At 46.2% G+C, this 27,635-nt stretch overlaps 1 protein-coding gene across 1 annotated transcript in view; it reads right to left on the reverse strand.

The window, feature by feature from the left end:
* The window catches only part of NDUFA9 (NADH:ubiquinone oxidoreductase subunit A9), a 40,990-nt gene extending 19,454 nt beyond the window's left edge, over nt 1–21,536 (reverse strand). Inside the window, exons 1-5 of the mRNA XM_082254884.1 lie at nt 21,398–21,536; nt 13,414–13,584; nt 13,184–13,281; nt 4,535–4,626; nt 2,383–2,524 (exon numbers count right to left, since the gene is read on the reverse strand). Of these exons, the coding sequence (XP_082111010.1) occupies nt 2,383–2,524; nt 4,535–4,626; nt 13,184–13,281; nt 13,414–13,584; nt 21,398–21,446 (552 nt within the window). The 5' untranslated portion in view covers nt 21,447–21,536. The remainder of the gene's footprint in view (nt 1–2,382; nt 2,525–4,534; nt 4,627–13,183; nt 13,282–13,413; nt 13,585–21,397) is intronic.
* Nucleotides 21,537–27,635: the final 6,099 nt, after the last annotated feature.

Here is a 27,635-nt window from a genome sequence, read left to right on the forward strand (position 1 = left end):
GGTTATTGCCGTAAAAATCCCACCCCTTAGGGGAACTTCTTCCATAATAGATCTCATAGGGATGTTGGCAATTCCCAGGGCAAACACTGAACCCGAATAACTTTTTCCTTTATTTAAAGGGGAGTCAAACCTACAGAATGCCTTGGTTTGCTTCACCTGAGCTTACTCATAACCTTCATGGGTAAGAGAAGATAGCGTGAAACGCGTCAAGACGTTTGGTACCATTCCTTTTTTCTGTGTGACTCACAGATGTCATTTTCCTAGGGGGGGATTCGGTAAAAATTTGCAGTTTCAGCACATTGCACCAACTACATTTTTTTATAACGTGTTTTTTTTTTTTTTCAACTGAGTGTAGAAAGTTGAACTCTATACAGGTCTCTGCACTGTAGGGCATTAGGGCCTGCGGTGTTATACAATGGGCAGCAGCAAAATGTAGCATATTTTCATGTTTCCACAGCACATATTACACCAGCATTGCAAAGAGAGCAAGGCATATAGAAAGCAATGGTTTTCTGTGTGCTTGCATTGCAGTGACTGGCCTTGACCAGGTGCAGAAAAACAGCAGTCAATGCACATGGTGCGAAAGGGCCCTGAAGTGCACTAGGCAAGGCAGTGATGTCAGCAGAAGCAAAAGGCCTCTGTTACACTTGCTTTGCTGTTTGAAGCATAATCTGCGTTCAGATCGCTCTTCAGACAGCAATAGACAAGTGGTCAGGATGCATATCACTTCCTCATTGCCTGATATAACCCCTTAAACACGCACCCAAACTGCAAGCATTGTAAGGAATTGCAGGACGGTTGCAGTACGCCCCCATTCACTTAAGTGGATTGTGCTCGCCTGCCGAGCGAGACAGAGGGGATAATTTCTGCTGCAGCTAAAAAGCAAAGAGTCTCAACGTGTGTACACCCCCTGAAGCTCAGTCACATGGTGATACGCGTCTAAGGGAATAGAGCTCGTGAAGTTTACCGGAGTCGCACCATGAGGTGGTGAGTCGGATGACATTTGCAACGCATTTTTTAGTTGATGCTCTTGTGTTTTTAAAGCAGGGTTTCAATAAAATTGGTCTTGCGGTAAAACACTATGTCTGTCCTTTCTGCCTTAATATATATCTGCTGTGGGGCCTGTGAGGACGTAAGCTTATATCCATTCAAGGAGAGAAGGAGTTGGAGCCATTGATCCGGGTTGAGAGGAGATAAGCGGTTATGTATTTGTATGGAGATGAGCGGGCAATTTGCTCGGTGATGGATAATCACAGTGTGTGAAGATAATGCACTTAGTGTTTGATAGCAATCAACCACACATTCATGAAGGACTTCACCTATTTTGATGTTATTTTTAAGTTAGATGTGTATGTGTTCACATCTTCATGGGACTTTTTAGTCCCCGTTCACACTGGGGCGACCTGTGAGGCGACCTGGTCGCCTCACAGGTCGCCTTCCATAGGGAAGCTGCGGACCCGTTCTAATAGGAGCGACACAAGTCGCTCTGACTTAGAAAAAGGGTCCGGAGCTTCTTTGGGGCGACCCGAGCGACCGTCGGACTTCAATGTTATGAAGTCCGTGCCGGCCGCTCCGAGGTCGCCCCAGGAAGTCGGATCGCCCCAGTGTGAACGGGGCCTTAGACTGATTTAAAAAACAGCTGTGCTACACTGTATCTATTTTGCATACATGTACACACCCCCAGCCATGACTTCAGCAGCAAAAGGGGGAGTGGTTGAGGGGCAGTAAAATTGCTTAACACCATGCAACCACTTGATCTATGCATGGGTAATCATAGCCACACCGCAAGGCAGCTCTTGTTGTAAATGACGGATGAGTTGTGCGACGATCATCGGACTGTATTTGTAGACGCATAACTTTTAACTAAGGACTTTGTCAGGCAATTACAGAAACAAGGGAATTGTGGGAAAAGTATCAGCAGGAAGAAGAGTGCCATATAAAGAGAACCGGACGTTTTTCTCATTTAGGCACATCATTTGTTATACAACAGAAGTAACATGCTGTTCAATCAACTTGGCGATGGATGACCACACAATTGGCGAAAGAAGGGGATTCGTCCCCAAAAAGCACTAGCTTGCAGACATCGCCAATTGTGTGGTCATCCGTCGCCAAGTTTTTTTGGCTATTTGGGGCATGCTCTAGGCGTTTGCGCCCCGTGTGTTCTTTTGCAGCTTTTTGGTTGGATACCCGTCTGAGGAGAACTGCAACGCTGAAGTACTTTCCCTGAGGTTCTATAGACCCTGCATCCCAGAATGGCGATTGTCCCTTTTAGGCGCTGGAGAAATTGCTCTACATCATTTGCCATATGAACACACTGGCAGGTTCAAATTAGGATCAGGTCTCTTTTTTTTTGTCAGCAGTAAACATTCCTGTCTTGGTCACCTTGTTCCTCAGGTATCTGGAAGGGCTCTTGATGTCAGCATTCAAATGAGACACGTGGATGAATTTTTCCACTCCGGCTTCCTTAGCTAACAAAGCAATGTTTTTAGGGATAGTCACAAACACATCTTCAAAATTGAAGTTTCTAAAACACAAGAGATTATAATTTAATAAGAAAAAAATGTGTCTATCACATTTTAATGCGTACAAAAAAAATACAGTGTAAATTTCCTTTTAATACATTTTATTGATGGAGCTGTTTAAATCTGTAAATACAACCTGTAAACACTTTCTTAGACTGAAGCAGGAAAGTTGCAATAATACCTGGTTGTTCAGTCCTAAAGTGAATCTGTCATGACAAGAGTACCAGAGTCGCCATTGCTGACCTGAAAATGCTAGACACCTAGCGGTGTCTGATTTTAGTACTCTAAAGCCACAGACCCAAAACAAGCATGCTGTAAATGGGCTTTACAAAAAAAACTGTCAGAATTCCTTATCTCTGTATTTGTTCTTGCTCAGCTTCTCAAAACAGTAATGGGGCCAATTGGAGAAGAGAAGGATCACCAAAAAGACAAAACAATGTGGAGGTTAGAGAAAAAGGATAGTCTTTCATTATTATTTATTATTAGCCAACACGTTTCAGGGGTAAAGGAATTCTCAGTTATTGAAGCCATGTTGTAGCATAACAGCAAGGGAAACTGCTGTTTTAAAAGGAAAGATCCACCTCCATCATTCTCTCACAATAGAATGCCTTTAACCCATTCCCCAACCCAATAACAACATTAAAGAGGAGCTCCAGCCCCCCCCCCCTACCAAAAAAGTAAAATTCAGCAGCTACAAATACTGTAGCTGCTGATGTTTAATATTGGAAAACTTACCTGTTCAGGGATCCCCATGATGTCGGCACCCCAGATGATTTTTCAAACCGCTCTCGGGTGCTCCTGCCGCCATTCCTTGTAAGGGTAACCGGCAGTGAAACCTTGAGACTTCACAGTCGGTTCCCTACTGCGCATGCGTAAAGCAGCTGCGCTTTGTGAATGGCTCAGCGGTGGGGGAAGTAGGAGGTGGGAATTCTATGCATTTGGATAAAAAACTCTGTGTGCAGCAGCATCCCTAATACTTATCTGAGCCCCATCCAGCAATGCACGAGTGCCTCGGCTGTTGGGGACTCTCCCTCCTGATTGGCTGAGACACAGCAGCAGCCATCGGCGCCCGCTGCAGTCAGTGAGCCAATGGGGAGAGAGAGGGGGTGGGGCCAAACCGTGGCTCTGCATCTGAATTGACACACACAGCAGCGGCTTGGGTGTCCTCATATCAAGCTGCTTGCTGTGGGGGCACTCGTTAGGAAGGAGAGGCCAGCAGCGCCAAAGAGGGACCCAAGAAGTGGAGGATCTGGGCTGCTCTGTGCAAAATCACTGCACAGAGCACATAAATATAACATGTTTGTTATTTTTAAACTAGGGGGAAAAAAAAATAGACTTTTTTTTCCCCCTGTAGACCATTAACTAATGTCATCTAGATCCTCTTATTACAAACTTAGAGTCAGATCAGTGATCACAAGCTTGTGCTCTATCAGACAGCAAAGAAATCTGCTGTATCTGTGGAATAGCCAATGCCACATCACAAGAATAAAGAAACAAAAAAGGTGCAGGCACCACTTCTTCACTGAGAAGCTGGAAAACCATAAATCATTATTTTTCTTGTTCCTGGTCTGTATCCCTGGCCTAGGAGGAGCAGATATAGGCATCAATCTACATCTGCAAAGCACAGCAAAGACCAAACCCCCAGATCTTTTATTATAATACTATATGAAAGCCCATATTAGATCCCCAGTCTTCTCTGCCTCCAGCCCTTGCAAAGCATTGCTGCGAGTCCCCATTTTGCAGCTTCGTTGGCTTTACAAGGAGGTGCAATCAATGCAGAGAAGACTGGTTAATTGTAGCTGTAGAGGAAACATGGACTTGGCCAAATAAGCCACAGAAAAAGGACGCTTTTTGAAGATGTGCAAATCGTTTAGAATGTACCCAATACCAAGTTAACCATCCTAAATATGACAACTTACAAATATTTCTTAGACACCCCCATCATTTACATTCAAAACCAGACACTGCATGTTACGGCACGAAAACTCTAGGTGAATTTGGTCCATGTGTACCTGGTCTCCCATTCCCTTCCCACAAGATTAATCACTACATTGGAGGATTGTAGGGCTTGTAGAGTAGACTCTTTGTCTCTTGGGTTCCATTCCTAAAAGATGAAAATAGATTGGATGAATGAACTGCATTTTGCTGAGGTGTCATTTACATTGTCTACATCAACATTACCCATACTGTTTGACCTATAGCAGGGATTCCCAAACTACGGCCCTGCAGCTGTTGCAGAACTACACATCCCATGAGGCATTGTAAAACTCTGACATTCACATACATGACTAGGCATGATGGGAATTGTAGTTCCTGAACAACTGGAGGGCCGTAGTTTGGGAATCCCTGACCTATAGTATTGACTTCACTTTTAGGGTAGATTTAGACATGCATCGAAGCCTACTTTTCCTTGGAAGCATGACCTGTGTCCAGATCGCACTTCAGAGGCTATTGAAAGGCAACTGTTTTAACACCATTTTTGCAGGCAAACACGGCGCAACAATGTGCATTGCAAAACTTTCCTGTTTGGCTGGATGTGTCGTGCTACATGTCAAGGGTGCAAAGCAAGCAAAGCATCATGACTGCAGCATGTAAACACCCCCCCCCCCAATTCACTGCTTATTGCAGCTTAAAGGGGGGGGCAGCAAAAAAGGTAGCTCAACCGCTCACTTTTTCCACACCCCCTTCAACTGCACACCTAAATAAAGCCTTAAAGATAAATGTGTAGTGGTTTTGTACATCTTTATAATAAATACTCAAAGAATACAAATTTAGGTTGGGCAAATATAAAATATTGCATTATGTACTTGTTTATCCAACCAGCAGATCGTGTTCTATGCTTTGTTCACTACTCTAAGTTTCTACCACATAATGAAGAACACTTGTGAGATCAGTAGCTCAAGGTAAAAAGTTCACAAAGAACAGGAAGCGTTAGATCAATAATCCATTTTATATCAGACAGCTCAGTCTGAAATACAGCTGTATATGAGAGCTACTTTTGCTTTGCTGACTCTAGATATCCATAGTGCTTGGAGGAACCTTGGTTAAAGCTGAATGTTTCTTACAAAAAAATAAATGGGCTTCGGAGTCTAGCCTGTCACAATACTGCAATACTTAAGATGAAACAAGACATGTTGCAACTGAAAATCTGTACAGGAGAGAAAAACGGAATTTTTGTAAAATCTTACCTGTAAAATTCCTTTCTCTGAGTCCTCCGACAGTCGCCACCCACTTCATATTCATCACCAATGGGGGGTTATGTCCTTTATTCCGTAGGAGTAGCTAGGCAATAGAATATGTTAGTACAAAGACTTTTAACATATCCCACCCCCAGGGGGTGGTCCCCTCAGTACATAACCCTCCACTTCCTGTATCCAACTCAGTTTCAGTGGAATAGCAGTAGAGAGTACATCAAAACCCCAAAAGAGGGGCGGGGGCGGCGACTGTCGGAGGACTCAGAGAAAGGAATTTTACAGGTAAGATTTTACAAAAATTCCGTTTTCTCTTACGTCCTCCGACAGTCGCCGCCCACTTCATATTCATCACCAATGGGGATGTCCCAAAGCAGTGTAAATATGAGGGGTGGGAAGAACTCAGCCGCGCCCAAGGCAACGCCGTCTCCCCATCAGAGAAAGGAACCTTACCCAAAGGAAGGAAACCAGTTGGGCATAAGAACAAAACACTCGCTCAACAGGAGCAAGAAAACCCAGGGAAAAAACAAAAATCCCAAAAAGCCAAAGAACCCGTAACAAGGGCTCCAGGAAACTGCCGCACTAAGAACCTTGCGGCCAAAGGGAGCATCAGCCGATGCCTGAACATCTACTCTGTAGAATATCGTGAAAGTGTGTACAGTCGACAAGTCGCCGCCTCACACACCTGGGCCACAGAGGCCCCATGACGACAGGCCCAAGACGTACTCAGAGATCTGGTAGAGTGCGCCTTCACAGGTACAGGGGGAACTTACCCCCTCAAAGCATAGGCCTGATCAATGGTCCGTCAGATCCATTTGGCGATTGTAGAAGCAGACGCCGCCATGCCCTTCCGAGGACCTCCCGGAAGGACAAACAAGGCATCCGACTTGCGAGAAGACTCAGTCGATTTGAGATAGACTCTAATCGCCCGGACAACATCCAAGGAGTGAAGCAACACCTCCGTCGGAAGCTTTGGCTTCGCGCAAAGCGAAGGTTTGACAATGTCCACATTGAGATGAAAGTCCGAAACCCTTTTTGGAAGAAAAGAAGGGTAGGTCGCAAGACCACCTTGTCCAAATGCACAACCAGACACGGAGACTTGCAGGACAAGGCTGCCAGCCCCGACACTCGACGAGTCGAGGTGATAGCCACCAAAAAGGCGACCTTCTTGGATAACAAAGACAGCGAGATCTCCCTGAACCTTTCAAAAGGAGCACGCCGCAATACTGATAGAACTAGATTCAAGTCCCAAGGGGGAAGAGGGTCCCTCCTAGGAGGGATCAGATGACGTACCCCCCGCACAAAAGTGCCAACCAAAGAATCAGATGCCACAGGCCGTTGAAAAAGAACGGCCAAAGCAGACACCTGACCCTTGATCGTGGCCAGCGCCAGACGCTGGTCAACACCCGTCTGAAGGAAGGGCAACACCCTAGACACCGAATAAGTGTCAGGAGAGAAACCCCTGGATTCGCACCAGGCAAAATACGCCTTCCAAGTACGGTAATAAACCTTCCCCGAGGAAGATTTCCTCGCATTTATTAAGGTGTGAATGAACTCAGGGGAAAGACCCCTGTTCTTCAGGACCTCGGATTTAACAGCCAGGCCGTCAAGACCAGCGACTGTAAAGCAGGATGGAAGATCGGTCCTTGCGACAGAAGATCTTCTCGAAGAGGCAGACGCCACGGGGCGTCGATTGCCAGATATACGAGGTCTGCGTACCAGGACCGGCGAGGCCAGTCCGGTGCCACAAGAATCACCGTGGTCGGTTCCGCGAAGGAACCTGGACAGCAATTGAATCGGTGGGAACGCATACATCAGTTGGTGCTGATGCCACGGGGCAACCAACGCGTCCGACGCGTCTGCCCGAGGATCGCGCGTCCTTGCCATGAACCGTGGTACTTTGTTGTTCAGACGAGACGCGAACAGGTCTACCTCCGGAAGACCCCACCTCGCGCACAACATCTGGAAGACAGCCGGGTGAAGGGACCATTCCCCCTGGTCCAGGGTCTGGCGGCTCAGATAATCCGCCTGCCAAACTTCCTCCCCCGGAATGTGAACTGCCGATATTGCCGGGACATGCGTCTCGGCCCAAGACAGAATCGCGGCCACGTCTCGAGCCGCCCGGGCACTCCTGGTGCCCCCTTGGTGAATGATGTAAGCCACCGCCGTGGCATTGTCCGTCTGCACCCGAACCGGGTAGCCGTGAAGATTGTCCGGCCAACGACGAAGACAGAGGAGTATCGCTCGCAGTTCCAGAACGTTGATCGGAAGGGAGGATTCCTCCGTCGACCAAGTTCCCTGGGCGGACAGAACGCCCAGAACACCACCCCAGCCCGACAGGCTGGCGTCCGTGGCGATCACCGTCCACGAAAGGGGACGAAAAGACTCGCCCCCCGATACAGAGGGGGATTGAAGCCACCACAGAAGAGCCCTTCTGGTCCGAGAACTCCATGACATCTGGAGATCCAGAGACTGCGGACGCCCATCCCACTTGGACAATATCTCCGCTTGGAGATCCCGTGTGTGAAACTGGGCGAAGGGAATCGCCTCGAAAGCCGAGACCATCAATCCCAGACACCGCATGCACGTCCCAATGGACGAAGATGGAACGTCCCTGAGGGACCTGACTGCCTCCTGAAGAGCTGCGAGTTTTTCTTCCGGCAGGAAGACCTTCGCCTGGACAGAGTCCAGAATCATACCCAGGTAAGAAAACCGAACCGATGGGCACAATGTCGACTTTGGAAAAGTGATCGACCAACCAAACTCCTGCAGAGTCTGCAACGTGACGGACAGATCCTTCTCCAGACTCTGGCTGGTCGCAGACCGAACCAGAATATCGTCCAGATACCCCAGAACCGAAATGCCCTGGGCCCTCAACAAGGCCAGAACCGGTGCCAGCACTTTGGTGAACACCCTCGGAGCCGAGGCGAGACCAAAAGGCAATGCCACAAATTGGTAATGATCTTCCGCTATGGCGAATCGAAGGTACCTCTGGTGACCCTCGAAAATCGGGATGTGAAGATACGCATCCTTCAAGTCGATGGAAGCCATGAACTCCCCCGGAACCAGGGCAGCCACCACCGACCGCAGGGATGCCATGCAGAACTTGCGCACCCGCACAAAGCGGTTCAGCGCCTTCAAGTCCAGAATCGGACGCACCTAGCCCTCCTTCCTGGGCACGGTGAGCAGATTGGAATAGAACCCTCGAAATCTGTCCCGATGAGGCACCGGGACCACCACTCCCTGAGCCCTCAGGTCCTGCACCGCTAGATGCAGGACCCGCAAACGCTCCGGGGATAAGAGAAGACTTGAGGGAAAAAATCTGCTCTCCGGCCGAGAGAGAAACTCGATCTAGCAGCCAGATCGAACGATTTCCTGTGAATTGGGTGAGGGCGCCCCTTCAGGCCGCACTGTTGTGGGCCGCAGAACCGGATTGGCCGGACTTTTGCTTACCTGCCCACGGCTTCTTGCGGGAGCCTTGACCCTTGGACGGCTTGCCCCAAAGTGTGACCGAAAGGCACGAAAGGACCCCTGAGGGGGCCGAAAGAAAGCATTCTTTTTTCCAGGAGCCGTCTCAGTCTTGTGGGATTGAGGTAAGAGCGTGCTCTTACCCCCCGTGACCCCTTTAATTAGGGCATCCAGGGATTCGCCAAAAAGGCGAGATCCATCAAAAGGCAGATTGGCCAAGGTCTTACGTGAAGATTGATCCACAGACCAACACTTCAACCAAACCAGGCGGCGAGATAACACCGCCACACTGTGTACACGTGCAGCCAACGGAACCATATCCAGGTCCGCATCACACAAATACATGACACCCTGGTGGATTTGATCCACCATATCCAAAGTCGCCTGGGGGGCAGAATCAGCCACCAGGACACGCCTAAGCACCTGCGTCCAGCTCGCGACCGCCTGGGCCGCCATAAGTGAAGCAATTAAAGCTTTTAACATAGAACCCATAATAGAATAGGTACGACGGGCAAGGGACTCCATCCTCTTGTCCGTGGCATCCCGGAACACCGGGGTGTCTTCAGCAGGAATCGCAGTGGACTTGTTCAAAACTGCTAACGCATGGTCCACCGGAGGTGGGACACACCAACGCCCATCAGTAGCGGGCGTAAAAGGATAGCGCAGCTTAAACCTACTTGGTACAGCAAAAGGTTTGCGTATATTACGCCATCGTTCTTTCACAGCGCGCTGAAAATCATCAGTGCATGGAAACATCTGCGATGATTTGCGCCTTTTCTGCGTCCCATAAGCCGCCAAGGCAGCTGGAGGACATGTTTCCTCCTCCAAACGCAGAGTTTGCTTGATAGGAGCAACCAATTCATCCATGAGTGCAAGCTCTTCAGACGAGCCAGGGGGAGAATTATCAACCCCCTCTACCTCAGCCTCCATTTCTGACCCTATAAGGTCCAGGGAGGAATGAGACCCCGATAAGGAGATCTCTGCCACAGCAGCCCCAGTACCATCACCCTCTGAAACAGAGGAAATTGAAAACTCTGGGCCTTTTAGAGGATTGAGCAACCACCAGCATTTGCACCGGAGTCGCAAGGCTAGCCACAATCGCAGCCAAATCCCCCCCCGGGGGGGGGGAAACCGCAGTCCCCTGGCTTCCCACTAAATTGGCAGGAAACTAGTATTCCTGAGAATCCATGCCCTTGTAGCAGCAAAAATAAAAGGGTGACCGCCCCTTTAAGAGAGCGCTGCGATCGTAGCCCACTCACACTAGGCATCCCACACAAGGGACCCCCACAGGGACAAGTATACCAAGGCAGGATACAGGGAATAAAAAGAAATGAACCTGGAGAGATCGGTGCTGCTGCTGCTGCCTGCGGTGCTCCTGAAGGAAAGGAAATGCTGATATGCAGGGCGCTCTATGAAAGCCTATGGAGGCTACAAGAAAATGGCCGCCATGCATGTGTACCATGCGGCCGGAGCGAGCACAGCCAAAATGGCGCCGTTTGGCGCCGAAACCGCCGCTCCCTCACCTCATGAAGGTGAAATGAAAATACACCATAAGTCATGAATAACATGGTGGACCGCCGCAGCGGCGCTGTAATGTGCCCCAAGCATGATAGCATCAAGCCCCACAGCACACAGCCGTTCACACAGTCAGACTGACACAGAGTGCAGCACAGCCCCCCCTCCATGCAGCCCACAGCATGCAGTGTGAGAGATAGGGAAACATCAATAGTGTGAACACAGGGCAAGGTAACACAGTCCCAGACTGACACCCCCCAGACAGACAGGTCCCCACATAGATACACTTACCTCTTACATGGCGTGGGGGACCCGCACAGGCGAACAAGCCGCTGTACATGAGACAGGGAGAGTCGCATCCAGGACGCAGCAGAAGGTGGGTTGAGAAACCGCACAGCGTCCAGTGAGGTAGCCACCTCACCCTAGCATCCCTGCACGGAACAGGGATGGGTCGTTCAGAAAACTCAGGAGCGGTACCTGACTGAACGCTCGATGGCGGGCTGAGAAGCCACTGACCCACAGCCTGCTACCAGGGGGGTCAGCCCGAGACGCAGCCCGCATGATCCTCTTCTTCCGAAGAACTAACTAACGCTGGTAAAATAACAGCTAACAAGAAAGAGAGAAAAAACTGAAATAAAATCCAAAGAAAGGAAAGAGAGCTGAGACAAGGTGCCCCAGCACAGAAACTTCCAGCTACTCCTGACAGCTAGACAAATGAAACTGAGTTGGATACAGGAAGTGGAGGGTTATGTACTGAGGGGACCACCCCCTGGGGGTGGGATATGTTAAAAGTCTTTGTACTAACATATTCTATTGCCTAGCTACTCCTACGGAATAAAGGACATAACCCCCCATTGGTGATGAATATGAAGTGGGCGGCGACTGTCGGAGGACGTAAGAGAAATCCCCTTTCAAGCTTGCCAGATGCATTACAATGTGAATGTACAATCTCCTAAAAAGTGCTTCTAATGCTAATTCTCCCGGGACATTCTGAGAGCAGTGGAAGCCATTAGCTCCTACTGCTGTCAGTCAAATCTTGTGATTTGATCCCCTCTTCCCTCTTACCTGCTTGATGAAATACTGCAAAAAATTGACTTTACAACTGACTTTGATGTGGCTCTAAAGGAAAAATGTTACTTACCTTAAAGTGCTCCACCTAAAAAAAGGAAAGTTTCGCCCTAAAGTGCTTTTCGGTCCTGCCTCCTCTCTCCTGATTGGCTAATTAAGTTTGATTGACCGTGTCTTAGCCAATCAGGAGAAAGAGTCCGGGACAGCTGAGGCACTCGTAGACATCACTGGATAGAGAGGGAGCTCAGGTAAGTATTGGGGGGGGCGGAGGGGGGCTACTGAACACAGGTTTTTTTTATCCTAATGCATAGAATGCATTAGGGCAGGGATACTCAAACTACGGCCCTGCAGCTGTTGCAGAACTACACATCCCATGAGGCATTGTAAAACTATGACATTCACATACATGACTAAGCATGATGGGAATTGTAGTTCCTGAACAACTGGAGGGCCATAGTTTGGGAATCCCTGCATTAGTGTAAAAAAAAAAAAAAAAAAAAAAAACCTTCTGAATTTACAACCACTTTAAGGACTTGTCCCCCGCTCCTCTAAAATGCTCCTCTTGAACGATTGCCACTTTTGATCGCTAAGATTGGTCATAGCGATCACATGATCACAATGTAAACAACCTGTCATGAATGGCTTTCCGTGGGTGTAGTAGTATCCCTGATGATTTAGCGGGACTGCGACATTGCAGCAGACTGATTGGACCCCTAACTGACATTTTTGACACTTTTGGGGGACCAGTGACATAATTGTACTGTTGCACTGTTACTGTAATAATGACATTGACAAGGAAGGGGGTAACACATTGGTGATCAAAGGGTTAAGTGTGAGCTTAGGGGAGTGTTTTCTAACTGTATGGGAGATGGGCTTGTGAAATTACCACAGAGACCCATGATAATATATAAAAGGATCACAGGCGCTCTGTGATCATTTCAGAGAAAACAACGGTCAGCTGTGTTTACAAAAGCTGACCATCCTCTGTCAGTGGGGAGCAATCATGAGTGCCTGGTGGCAATCCGGTCCCGTCGATTGGCATCCCCGCTGTCTAGTGTGGGCAGAAGTGCGCCGCCGGCGGAATGCATTCGCCCCCCCCCCAGCACCACTCCATGCATTCGCCCCCGAAGCACCACTCCCGCGAACCGACGTATCCATACGTTGATTCGTGCAGCCGAGCCAGCCTGCCTCAGCATATATGCGGCCGGAATCGGCAAGTGGTTAAGAGGCTGCTGCACCCAATGCCTGCAGAAATGTCCCTCTTTACTCCTGTGGCAGTATTTCTTGAAGCATACAGCCAATAAACAAATGAATGCATGAAATTATAGACATCACAGAAAATAATTCAAGTGTGCCATTTCTTTTACCTCAATAATACATCAAAATTCTAAAAATTAAGAAGAAAAGTTAGATGCTTACAATGTAATGTATTTGTCCAAGATCTCCCATTGGTCGCAAATACATTATATCATACTGGTCACAGCGATAGGGTACTACAATCTGAGAGCCAATGCGTCCTAGAATTGCAAAAAAATAAATAAATAAAAGTAAAAAAGAAATACAATTCTAGAATCCAAAGCTGAAAGTCAAAAACATTAACCATCCTGCATAGATTAACACTTTATTGTATTGTGTGGATCAGTACTTACCAAGCCTGTTGACAACATATCGGCCCAAAAACCCTGTGGCTCCAAAAACTGTGGCCACCACACCGCTAACTGAGGAGCGACCGGGTTTGCCGTGTGGAATGATCGCATGGTGGACATTCCTCTGCTGCAGGATAACCGGGACAGACGCTGCCAGAGATGAAATCTGGGGCCCTAAAGAGAAAAAAATACGTACATTAATAACACATGTGCAATTGACAATGTGGGCTCTGAGAGGTTTCTTCATTGAGCGAGTTCTGAAAACATGGAATAGACTTCTTTAGAAGCTAGTCCTAGACCACTTAGTTGACTTTACAAAAGTTGACTTACAAAAGTGGATGTATTTCTAAGACCTCGCTCACAGGGGTGTACTGCAGGGTACTACCATGCAAGGGCTGTGTTTACCCGCAGGGGGATGTACAGGTGTACCGTACATCCCTGTGCCGGCAGTCCCATTTATGTTAATTGGTACTCAGCGGCTGCTCCCAATTTGACATCCATGAGGATGCAGGTGTGTGTTCCCAAACTCATGCGGTCTATATCCGGGCCCATGCAGCAACACAGATGTCGAATTGGGAGCAGTGGTTGTGTCCATAAAGCTGCTGCTTCCCAGTTAACATGAATGGGACTGCCTTGCATGGGGATGCATTAACACCTGTGCGGGTAAAGGTGTCGCTCACATGAACATATGCCATAGTATGCCCATGTGAACAAAGCCTAAAGCGCAGGTCACCTCTGCGATCAGTGAGGTCTGTGTTTGCACAGGCAGAGCAGCCCTTTCACTTGAATGAGCTTCTGTATTTACGGGAAACGCAGAAAAAAGGTTCCTGCACTTTTTTAAAACACAGCCACTGAGAAACTGCATGGTGCTTTTTCACTATGCGATTTTCCGCAACCACAAATGCACTGCATGTTTAGACGGGTGGGAGTGCCATTAGGAATGAATTGCAGCACGTCTGTAAATGAACAGTCAGTTTTGGCTACAGGTGCGGGTACAGGTGAGGGTACAGGGGAAGGTACAGGTGAGGGTACAGGTGAGGGTACAGGTGAGGGTACAGGTGAGGGTACAGGTGAGGGTACAGGTGAGGGTACAGGGGGAAGGTACAGGTGAGGGTACAGGTGAGGGTACAGGTGAGGGTACAGGGGAAGGTACAGGTGAGGGTACAGGTGAGGGTACAGGTGAGGGTACAGGTGCGGGTACAGGTGCGGGTACAGGTGCAATTCCTGCATGTTAAGTTTTTTTTACCTAGGAGTTTTTGTGTTACAAAATCACTGACTAAAAGTTGAAAGGGTGGAAATGTTTATTACTGCAAAACATATACATATACACTCACCGGCCACTTTATTAGGTACACATTGCTAGTACCGGGTTGGACCCCCTTTTGCCTTCAGAACTGCCTTAATTCTTCATGGCATAGATTCAACAAGCTGTTGGAAACATTTTTGGTCCATAGTGACATGATAGCATCACACAGTTGCTCATCCATGATGTGAATCTCTCTTTCCACCACATCCCAAAGGTGCTCTATTGGAGAGATCTGGTGACTGTGGAGGCCATTGGAATACAATGACCTCATTGTCATGTTCAAGAAACCAGTGGTGAGATGATTTGAGCTTTGTGACACGGTGCATTATCCTGCTAAAAGGAGCCATCAGAAGATGGATACACTGTAGCCATAAAGGGATGGACATGGTCAGCAACAATACTCAGGTAGGCCGTGTCGTTTAAACAATGCTCAGTAAGTACTAAGGGGCCCAAAGTGAGCCAAGAAAATATCTCTCAGACCATTACACCACCACCAGCAGCCTGAACCATTGTTACAAGGCAGGATGGATCCATGCTTTAATGTTGTTTATGCCAAATTCTGAATGCCGCAGCTAAAATCGACACTCCTCAGACCAGGCATAGTTTTTCTAATCTTCTATTGTCCAATTTTGGTGAGCCTGTGCAAATTGTAACCTCAGTTTCCTGTTCTTAGCTGACAGGAGTGGCACCTGGTGTGATCTTCTACTGTTGTAGCCCAACTGCTTCAAGGTTTGATGTGTTAAAGATGGTATTCTGCATACCTTGGTTGTAACCAGTGGTTATTTGAGTTACTGTTGCCTTTCTATCATTTCGAACCAGTCTGCCCATTCTCCTCTGACCTCAACAAGGCATTTTCGTCAATGTAACTGCCGCTCACCTGGAGATTGTCTCTTTTCAGCCCATTCTCTGTAAACCTATGAGATGGTTTTGAGTAAAAATCCCAGTAGATCCAGTTTTTGAAATACTCAGACCAACCTGTCTGGCACCAACAACCACGCCACGTTCAAAGTCACCTAAATCCCTTTTCTTCCCCATTCTGATGCTCGGTTTGAACTTCAGCAAGTCATCTTCACCACTTCTAGATGCCTAAATGCATTGAGTTTCTGCCGTATGATTGGCTGATTAGAAATTTGTGTTACCAAGCAATTGAACAGGTGTAGCTAATAGGGGTCGGTGAGTGTATATGCATTCTAGAGCTGCACGATTCTGGAATCACGATTTCTTTGCTTAGAACAAAGATCACGATTCTCTCATGATTCTTGGCGTAACATCATCTTTTACATTATACCAAAAAATTGGGCTAACTTTACCGTTTCGTTTTTTTTTAATTCATTAAAGTGTATTTTTTCCCAAATATTACTGCTTTTGAAAGACTTCTGAGCAAATACAGTGTGACATAAAAGATTGCAACGATCCCCATTTTATTTTCTAGGGTCTTTGTAAAAAAAAAAAAAAAAAAAATTATATATATATATATATATATATAATAATATTTGGGGGTTCCAAGCAGTGTTAATTTCGTCGACTAAAACGTTTTCGTCGACTAAATGAACACAATTTTAGTCGACTAAAATACGACTAAAACTAAAACAATTCAGATGACTAAAATACGACTAAAACTAAAATGGCATTTTAGTCATAAGACTATAACTAAAACTAAATTGAAATTTGCTGCCAAAATTAACACTGGTGCATGCTCAAAGCTTAATACCATAAATAATAACATATTCGATTTTTCACTCCAGGACCAGCAGTAGTATATAATAATGAGTTTGGAAATTGTAGAGAAATGCTTAAATAATGCATTACAAATTACAATTGAACTACACCCATTCGATTATAGATGACTAAAATGAGTTTTAGTCGACTAAAATGTAAGATGTTTCAGTCGACTAAAATGTACTGGAGTTTTAGTTGACTAAATACGACTAAAACTAAAACACTTGCAGAAGACTAAAATGGGACTAAAACTAAAATGCCATTTTAGTCCTAAGACTAAAACTAAATTGGAATTTGCTGCCAAAATTAACACTGGTTCCAAGTAATTTTTTAGCAAAAAATGCTGATTTTAACATGTAAGCAACAAGGGTCAGAAAAAGGCCGGGTCTTTAAGAGGTTAAACTGCCCTCACTTACAGACAGAAGTTCATTCCTTTGATCTAAAAGAAGGAAAAGATACATTGTAAAGCATTGTGTTTATAGTTATCTAGCAGCCCTAACAATGTTGATAAACATTTGCCTGGGCTTTTTTTTTTATGACAGCTGTAAGTGAACAGAGAATGGCTCTGTAAGAATGGAGGAAATGTCGTTTTAAGATTGTGGGGGGGGGTGAATCAAGACCGCAATTTTTAACGTTTATTCGTGCAGCTCCCATGCGTACATATGAGAAATATTCTCTACTTTCAGGTATGTGAAAACATGTGACTTTCTGCCTTTTTTCCCTGGATGCAGTGCTTGGAACTGAGCAGACAACTGCCTTCCCTGAACACTTGGAAAAGGGGAGACAACCATGAACCCCGAAGAAGCTCCAACACAGACTGATATATAGAGCTTACACAGAGATTAGTCCGAGGGCTCCAACAGATGAACGGAGTGCAGAGAGGATGGCAAAGCTGAGCTTCAGTAGCTATGGGTGGTAAGCTCTCAGGAGAGCCCGTCACTTAGTCCTGAATGGGTAAAAGGGACAATTTTCTTTAACTACTTCAGTACCGGTCTGAAATAGCCCTTCATTACCAGGCAATTTGTTCATTTTTTGGCACTGCGATATTTTGACTGAATGACAATTATGTACATGTAACACTGTGCCCAAATTAATTTATATCATTGTTTTGGGACAGATAGAGCTTTCTTTTGGTGTTATTTATTCACCCCCACTGGGTTGTTTATTTTTTCACTAGATTATTATTTCTTGGAATTGAAGAAACATGCTAGTTAAACCATTAAGTATGGTAAACATGCACTAGATGCTGTGAACAGATTTCATACACTTTGGATGAAGGGGTCAAATACAGTGGGAGGATGGAGATGGATGAAGGGGTTAATATGCAGGATAAGGGAGGTGAAGGGGTTAACATACAGGTCACAGGATGGAGCCAACCTATACTGGTAAGGGCAAAAGGGTTAAAACCAATCCCACAACAATATCTGCTGCCGGTGATCTGGAGCTAATAAACGATTCTTCCTTCCTCTGTTGTAATAGGAAGGGGCGGGATTTCAGATGTAAACACTACACTGTTTACATTAGTAATCGCTGTAATTGGCCAAAGTGATCACATGGCACAGAGCCTCTAGGATCAGCTATGGGATGAAGGCCACACCCAGATCTGAAGGTTTGCGAGATGATAGGCGAGCATCAAAAGATAACTCCACCTTTCTGACCAGGTTTCATATTACACCCACATTTCAGGATAGACAACATGCAGAGCTCCCCCCCTTTACAGGATCCCTACCAGTATGGCAGCCATGTCCCCAGTCACCCCCACACCAGTACAGTGTCACCATACCGGTGCAGCCTGCTATTGTCCCTAATTGTCACCAGTGAAGCCAGTCACAGTTAGGCCTTGTGTACACTGCTACTGATGAACGGCCGTTTAGGAGCTGTTGAGCTTTTTTTATTCAGCAGCCCCTGAACTCTCCTCTATATTATCTTATCTGTCCATGTACACTGAGTCATTTATAGTCATTTAGAGGCAGTTCAGTTTAGTGGCATTTTTTTTTTAAAGCAAAAAATTGCGTTCAGGGCAGAAGTTTTTTGGAATTTGAAACACCAAATGCTTGTAACAGTGTGAAAACGTGTCAACGCGTTTCGTTTATAGGAGTTTTCAATGGGGATACATTTCTGACAATTTTACAATGTAAAAACGCTTCTAAACATAAATGCCACTAAACGCACATAAACGTGGCATGTAAACATGGCAAAACTGATGTTTTTAACCATCGGTTACTAGCTGTCAAGTTCCAGTGTTCAGGAAAGGTTTGCAAACATCCCATGTACATGAAGCCTTAGTTGTGTCATTAATCCAATAATAAAAATACTACAGGTCCCATCTGTCACTGGGGCAGATGGGACTTGTAGTTCTCAATGGTGCATCCATAGGTAAAGGTCTGTACCACAGTATGGACACGGGGCTGAAGGAAGTGTGCAGCAGCCAGAGCATTGCACCCAAACTCAAATCTCAGTTGCTTTGCAAGCAAAAACAAAAATGGACATTTTTACTTCTTGCATAATGGGTGCATTTATTCATTTTTTTCTAAAAAAAAGGTGGAATTCTCCTGTAATGCAGGGTAATGCTGTGTCCTGGTTGTAGGGACAGAGCCTCTTCAAAGTGAATCTTCACCTCACAGGGCACGTGCCGTTTCTTCAGAGCCCTGTGCTGTGAGGGGCATGCGCGGGAGTGACTTCACGTGGCTCCAGCCAGTCACAGCCGGAGTCTGCGAACCCAGGAGGAAGATGGGCAAAGATGGGTGCGGCCTCCAGTGGGGATGATGAGTGCTACATTTGCAGGTAAGTGTCACATAATGTGCTAGTATGCCTTTACAGATAATAAAAAAAAAAAGAAAAAAAAAAAAACAGAGTTTACTTTACACAGCTGGCGCCTGTGTCAGGCGGCTCCGATTGCCGCCTGACACTGTCAATCTCTCCCCGCTGACAGAGAAGGACGGTCGGCTGATGTAAACACAGCCGTCCATCGTCCTGCCTGGAACGATCACAGAGACCATGTGATCCTTCTATATAAGATCGCATGTCTCTGTGTTCATCTCACAAGCCCAACCCCCCACCGTTAGAATCACTCCCCTAGGCTTACATTTAACCCGTTGATCACCTATACTGTTAACCCCTTCCCTGCCAGTGTCATTTTTACAGTAACAATGCATATTTGTAGCACTGATCGTCGCTCTTTGTTTATAGCGCAAAAAATAAAAATCGCACAGGTGATCAAATACCACCAAAGGAAAGCTCTATTTGTGGGGAAAAAAGGATGTCAATTTAATTTAGGTACAGTGTCACACGACCGCGCAATTGTCCGTTAAAGTAAAGCAGTGCCGAATCACAAAATAGGGCCTGGTCCTTAACCACCTCCCACCCGGGCCATAGTACATATATGGCCAGGTGGGAGTCTCGTCCTTCTGATCGGACGTTCCGGAACGTCCTTCAGAAGGAGAGAGATTGCGCCGCCGCAGGCGCGCGCAGCAGCGCGATCTCGATGTGCCTGTGTCCCTAGGACACAGAGCAACAAGACTCGGCAGGAGGGCCCTGTGATTGGCCCTCCTGATCACATGACGGCTGTGTCCAATCACAGCCGTCATGTAATGTAAATACAGCCGTTGTAACGGCTTTGATCTCTTCTCCTCCTGACAGATCCTGTCAGTGTGAGAAGAAGAGGATCGATTCTGCAGCAGGGGTGATCAGTGAGTATTTCTGATTACTCACTGATCACAGGGGGGGGTCTGTGCTGGTAATCAGATGATTGATTACCAGTGCAGCCCTGGGGGGAGGGGGTGCCACTAGAGCCACCAGGGATGCCCACCACGGCCACCAGGGATGGCAAACAGGGCTCAGAGAGCCTGCCATTGGTGCCCCCCTATCAGTGCTGCCCACCAATGCCATCTATCAGTGCTGTCCACCAGTGCCGGTTATTGCCATCTATCATTGCCGCCCACCAGTGCCCATTATTGCCCACCAGTGCTGCCTATCAGTGCCCATCAGTGCCCCTCATCAGTGCTGATCAGTCTTGCCCATCCGTGCCATCTATCAGTGCCTATCAGTGCCCACCAATGCTGCATATCAGTGCTATCTATCAGTGCCACATATCAGTGCCCATCAATGCTGCATATCAGTGCTACCTATCAGTGCCACCCCATCAGTGCCTGTCAGTGCGGCGTCATCAGTGCTCATCAGTGCAGGAAAAAAACATATCTATTTACAAAATTTTATAACCTAAACAAAAAAACTTTTTTTTTTTTTCAAACTTTTCGGTCTTTTTTTATTTGTGCACCAAAAAAGAAAAAACCTGGGGGTGATCAAATACCACCAAAAGAAAGCTCTATTTGTGGGGGAAAAATTACACAAATTTGGTTTAGGTACAGTGTTGCATGACCGCGCAATTGTCATTCAAAATGCAACAGCACTAAAAGCTGAAAACTGGTCTGGGAAGGAAGGGGGTTTAAGTGCCCAGTATTGAGGTGGTTAAGGGGGAAAATCCTCCGGTCTGAAAGTGGTTAATAGACTGCTTTTTAATGCTTTCTTATACCCCAATGAGCTGTAAAAGCTTCCACTTTCTGTAACACCCCGCATATCTGCTCCTATCAGAGGTACAAGCCGACAACTATCCTAACAGTCTGCAGGAGCCAGACATAGCACCTGTGAAGTGTCAGGCAGCCCATAAAGAAGAACAGGTACCCTTTACATCCAATGTCAGGCACCCCCAGCTCCCTGCACTGGGGGGAGGGGAGGGGGGGGGGTCATCTCACCTCACCATCTCCTCAGCACTGTGCAATAGAGGCACTCCATAGAATGACACTGACTATACATGACCTGGAGGCCATTTACTTGCAGTCACAAGAGCACACTCTCCCTTTAACATATGTGTTCCTTATTACCCCCAATGAGCTCCGGGCTCCAATGTAAAATCCACCCTTGCTCCAATTCTGCCCCCTCACCTCACAGCTCCGGTTGACTTACGTGACATTGCCCGGCCTCCGGCCGCCCTGCAAAGCATAATCACCGCCATCTTGTCCGGCCTCCCACAGTCCTGTGCGACCTACGGAAGCTGCACTGTAGACTCCAGTTGGCATTGTCAGCAATTGGCAGGCTCCATCTAGCGGCCGCATGTGGTAATACCGCGGTTGAGATTACCATCAACTCCAGACGGGGGGCTCCATCTAGCGGCCGTAAAGTGTAAAACTGCAGTTGGGATTACCAGCGACTCATCGGCTACATCTAGTGGTCATATGTGGTAATACTGCAGGTGGGACTACTAAAGAGAAGTTAAAGTCTGGGGGGGGAATGAAAAGTCAGCAGCTACAAATACTGTAGCTGCTGACTATTAATATAAGGACACTTACCTGTCCAGGAAGCCCGCAATGTCAGCACCCCAAGCCAACCCATCCATCAGCTCTGGGTGCAAGTGCTAGCATCTACATTAAGGAGAACTGGAAGTGAAGCCTTGCAGCTTGACCGTCTGTTTCCTACTGCATATACATAGCTCCCAACTGTCCTGGAGTTCAAGGGACTGTTCCTAATTTGGAACAAAGTCCCTCTGTCCTCCTCATTTGTCCCTCATTTTAGTCTGATCTTTATAGTTCTCTATAAAAGGCACTACCTATCTTTCAAAAAGTGTTTCCCAGTGCTAAACCTTTCATCCAATTTCTAAATGTCTGCAATTGTAAATGTCAAAACCGAATATAAAGGAATAATAGTGGGATCGTTCAGATAGTAGAGAGTGCATTTCCCTCATCCGCATGTGGAGGGGAGAGGAAATGGCATTGGAGGCGATCCCCAGCCTCTCCATATATGCAGTGCGCATGTGTGTCGTAATGACGTCACGCGCCACCGCATCACATCCGGTCTCCGCGATGACAACATCCAGACACCAGAAGCACCCTCCCAGGTAGGTGCTAGGCAAAGCATAGGTGTGACCCTGTTCTGCTTATCAGGAGGGTTTGATCTGTTAGTTAGCCTGTCACATGATTCCAGGTGTGACCTGTTGAGAGTCTGGGGAGTCTCTCCACTGTATCCAATAAGGGACCTTGGTGGACAGTGGAGGAAACCTAGCCAGAAGCACACCAGGGTTTATGACTGTCCCAGTGGGTGGCCATTGCTGCAATGCATCCTGGGATTGGGAATAAATCCAAAGGGAGCATGTGACAGGGTGTCATTTGGCAGGAGCAAAGTCCCAGGAGGAGGTGGACGGCTGTCTCTCCTCCTGCTGATTTGAGGAAGGTGGTCCAGGCAGTCGCCTAGAGACCAGGGGTTGAGCTGTGCTGAAAGCATCCAGTGTGATGACCAAGTGGAGCTGCTGGGCAGAAGACTTCTGGAAAAACAGTAATTGTGAGTACTTAAGGGTCTGCCTAAGAGAGGGGACTACTCCAGAGAGGTCAAAGGGATCAAGGAGCCAGTTAACCCAGAGTGTTGCAGTAAAGGGGGTGCCAAGTTGTTAAGCCCTGAAGATTAGGGATAAAGGGAACACCCGTGCAATCCAATTCTGGTGTGGACCAAAAAAAGGGTCCTGCGCGGCTTTGTTCCAAATGCGATGTAAATTCAGCCATACAATCTATATGGCTGAATTTGCATCCCACAGACATCGCATGTGATTTGCAGAGCAGTGCAGTGCGAATCACATGCAATGTCTGGCATCGCTACAGTGGGAACCGGCCCTGACTGCTGCTGCATAGCAGATCAATGTATTTTATTGCTGTTTTGCACAGTTGGTGGCTGCTATGCCCTCTTCTTACTGGGCCACCAATCATGTAACATCTTTAGAGAGCGGATCAAAAGTCTCAGCCTATGTATACATAGCATAATTGGATTGACAGGGCAGGAGACGCCCAAATGATGTTCCAACACAGTACAGTGTCCCTATACTGGGCTAGCTGCTCTGGTAACACTGTACGACTGTGCAGCCAGCCAATGTCTCTGTTTACTAGTCACACCAGTACAATTTCACTATATCAGTGCAGCCAATCACAGTGTCACTCATTTCTAGCCACCCCAGTACAGTGTCACAATAAGAGTCCAGTCAGCCAGTGTCACCAAACCAGTACAGCCAAGAACAGTGTCCCTCATTGATCCCACACCAGTCACAGTGTCACCAGACCAGTGTAAGCCAGTCACAGTGTCCTTGATCCCTGCCACACCAGTCCCCTTTTTTACTAGACCAGTGTAAGGCCCCTTTCACACGGCTTTGTTCCATCAACGGAGCCGTGCTGTTCAGCGGGGGATCGATCGCCGATTCCCCGCTGAGCAGGCGGATGACAGCTCCGTCTCCGCTCTGTGTGCGGAGACAGAGGTGTCAGCTCTCCACTCTCCTCTATGGGGGAATCGGATGAGAACAAACCACCTGTCCGCTCTCATCCGATCCGCCAGACGGATGGAAAATAGGGTTTCCATCCATCCGAATTTGACAGACAGGATCAGATCAGATGTCAGCGGAGATGTCTCCGCTGACATCCGATACCCCATAGAGATGCATAAGGGAACCGTTCAGATCCACCTGAAAAACTGACAGGCGGGTCTGAACGGTCCGCAAGTGTGAAAGAGGCCTAAGCGATCAACGTTTCTGATCACCACCAGACAAGTATTAAGTCACTAACTGTGTCGCCAGACCAGCGTAAGCGAGCAACATTGTTCCTAACTGACACAACATAAGTTCCAGTGTTTCCAGACCAGTGCAACCAGCAAGTATTCCCGATCTCTGCCACACCAGTCCCAGCACTACGAAACCGGTGCAACACCACCCCAGTTCCATATTTGTCAGACCAATGTAAGCCAAAACCAGTCCTAGTGTCACCAGATGAGTGTAAGCCAGCAACAGTGTTACCGATCACCACCACACCAGTGCCATCGTTACCAGAACCAGTGCAGCCAGCAAAAGTGTCCCTGATCGCTGCCACACCAGTCTCAGTGTCACCACACCAGTGTATGCCAGCAAAAATGTTCTTGATCACTGCCACATCAGTCTCAGTGTCACCAGACTAGTGCATGCCAGCAAAAAATGTTCTTGATCACTGCCACACTAGTCTCAGTGTCACCAGACCATTGCATGCCCACAGAAATGTTCCTGATCACCGCCAACACCAGTCCCAGTTTCGCCAGACCAGTGTAAGTCAGCCACAGTGTTCCCAATCATCACCACACCTGAGCCAATGTTGCCAGACCAGCAACAGTGTACCTAAGTGTTGCCACACCAGTGACAGTGTCACCAGACCATTACAGCCATCAATAGTTTCCCTGATTGTCGACCACACCAGTGTAGTGTTACCTCTAACTGCCAGCTGTACTGACCCTGGTCTGTTTAGTGACCATGTTTCTGCCAGCTGTACTGACCCTGGTCTGTTTAGTGACCATGTTTCTGCCAGCTGTCTGGACCAATCCTTTGCCTGGTAATTGACAACTTCTCTGCAATCTGAACTGTCTTCATCTGCAAGTCCCACTGACTACGTTCCTGTGAGACACCAGTCCCAGAAATCTCCTGTGGACAACTCCATTCCTGGAACCACAGCTGACTATTTTATTCACACTTTGTTTAGCTTACTGTACTTCCTGGACAGTGAACATAGCATTTCTGGAGGCAGCCATATACCAGTTGACTAGACTTGGTCGGCTTTTAGGTACAGGGACTGTGATCAGTTACACTACACCAAGCTATATTCCTAAATGCAATTTTCAAAAGTCTCTCTGCCCTGCCACTTCAGGGCCTCAAGAAATGTGATATGTAGCCAGGAAATCAGATGCATTATTATGCCCCTTGAAAGCATGAAGGTGCCTTTTGGATTTTAGGCCCCCTTTAAGCATCGAAAAGGTCTCCCGCATGTGGTATCCCCATACTTGGGAAGAATAGGAGAATGTGTATTTGTGAGCATGCCTATGTCCTCAGAGAGAAATAACTTGTTAAATTAAACTTTGCAAAGTGAAATAAAATACAATTTTATTTACTTTCTTCATCTACCAAAAATGTGGCAAAAAAAATTACAACTTCAAAAAACTTATCATTCACCTTACTATATATCTTGGAGTGTCTGCTTTGCAAAAAATGGGTGATTTGGGGACATTTGCATCATCCTGGAATTTTAGGGCCTCGAGAATTGAGATAGAACATCACAGTTGATACATTTAAAATATATACAGTATGCCATAACTTTCACACAAACCTATATATTTTTTTTTTCCTTTTTTTTTTTAACCAAAGAAATGTAGTAGAATACATTTTGATTTAAATGAATGAATACAGATTGTAGAATTGCAAAATATAGCAGAAAGAGAAACATTTTTTTCCTTTTTTTAATTTTCAGCCTTTTTTCCTTTATATGGCAAAAAAAATCTAAAAACCCAGTGGCGATTAAAATACCACCAAAAGAAAGCTCTTCCTCTCAAAAAATTATATAAAATTAATTTAGTGTTGGATAATTATATAATTGTCAAAGTAATACAGTGCTGAAAACTGAAAATTGGCCTGGACAGGAAAGTGGTTGACAATGCCGGTCTTGTTAAAAAAAAGGAACTTTTTTTTTTTTTTTTTTTCTTTTCATATGGAATAAGACACCACTAGTTTGACGAGGGACTAAGGATCCCATTCACATAAAATGTATAATCTGGGTGCAAATAAAAAAAAAAAAAAAAAAAAAATTGCAACATGCTGCTGTTTTTTTTGTTTTTTTTTTTAATTGTATGGGAACGCATGTTAACTGAAATGATTACACAGGCGACAAAACACACATGAAAATTATTTTATTGTTCAGATGTTCTTTTTCCAGAGAGAGTGTAAACATGACATTTCAAGTTATTATACATGCAAAATTAGGATGAGGTCTTTGATATAAAGCAATGCTGCTAAAACTATGAAAACCCGACCTCATTATAAAGTCTATTTTGCCCCTGTTCTGGTCACTGCTGCAATGTATCAGCAACCATATTCCAGCACATAAATGGATACAGTGAAGTGTATTTCTTTTATTTGAAAAAATATTATCAGATTTACAGTGCCACATATCGGCAGCTTCCGTTTAATAAAAGCAATGACATAAGAAGTAACACTGACAGCCATTTTCAAGTAGCAAAATTCATAAAACTATACATTTTCTCTGCAAATCAGAACATGCGTCACTGACATCACTAGTGGTTATTGAACAAATAAGCTAAAATCTCAGAGGTTTAGAGAGACAAAATGGCTTCTAGTCTTTGCCATCTGGTTTCTAAGTTCAATGGGGGGCCCTGCTTGTAAAAACACCCCTTTTTTTTTCTAAAAGAATAAAATCAAGCCCCCAACTCATTTTGTCAATCTGCATCCATTTGAAAAGTGCACATTTTCACTATTTATACTGAACAAGCTGCTTCTAATAGGATTTAAAAGAAAATAATAACTGTGATTGATCACTATAGAACGATCACGTATATGATTTTGTGTGGTAAAAAAATGATTCACTCTGGCATGCTGCACTTTTTTGTGCAGGAACACTTAAATAACAGTAAATAATGGTAATGGTAGGATGGAAGATGCCACAGCTATATGCACATCCGAATAGTTACATGCATACAAAGACGGATGATTGGCCCTGGATGCAAACTGTCTGCGCCAGAGAGCCGCTTACCTGTCCTTGTACAATGTAATCATGTAAGGTGACAAGCAGGCCTAGCACACGGACGTGTCCTTTTCCACACTGAGGTGGATATGTTTTATGCGGTTTTACTCTTCATGTGTTGTAGGTATGTTTTTGGCATTTTTTTACATTTTCAAAGGTGTCGAAGGGTAATGCACTAGGCGTTTGCGCCCTCTTTCTTGTTTGCTTTAATGTAAGGTGACAAGCTTACAGCCGTGGTGTCTGTCAGCCTTTCATTGAACTGTACAGGCTTGTAGCAAAAACTGTATACATACACCTGGAATTCCCAGATGCAGAAATACGCTCTTTCCTGATGATGTACGGCCCCTGCTTCCATGTAGATGGCCTAAACAATGTTTTATCTGCACAATCCTGTGCACTGTTTTGTTCCACTTCCGCATCTATGAATACCTATTCCCACCTCGGCACTGTGGTTCGTCTTCCAGGCTTGTAAATCAGAGGAACCACAGCAAGTGGTAAGATAATCAGGTATTTAACACACCCAGAAGTCCTGGGTATCTGCAGTGGCCAGGGAGAAGCAAAAGTGGCAGAGTTAGAAGACAGGCCACAGGCTAGGTAAGTATGCATGCCCTTTAGCGTGGACT

The sequence above is a fragment of the Pelophylax lessonae genome (assembly GCF_965119305.1).
Source record: "Pelophylax lessonae genome assembly, chromosome: 4".
In the NCBI taxonomy this organism is placed as follows: Eukaryota; Metazoa; Chordata; class Amphibia; order Anura; family Ranidae; genus Pelophylax; species Pelophylax lessonae.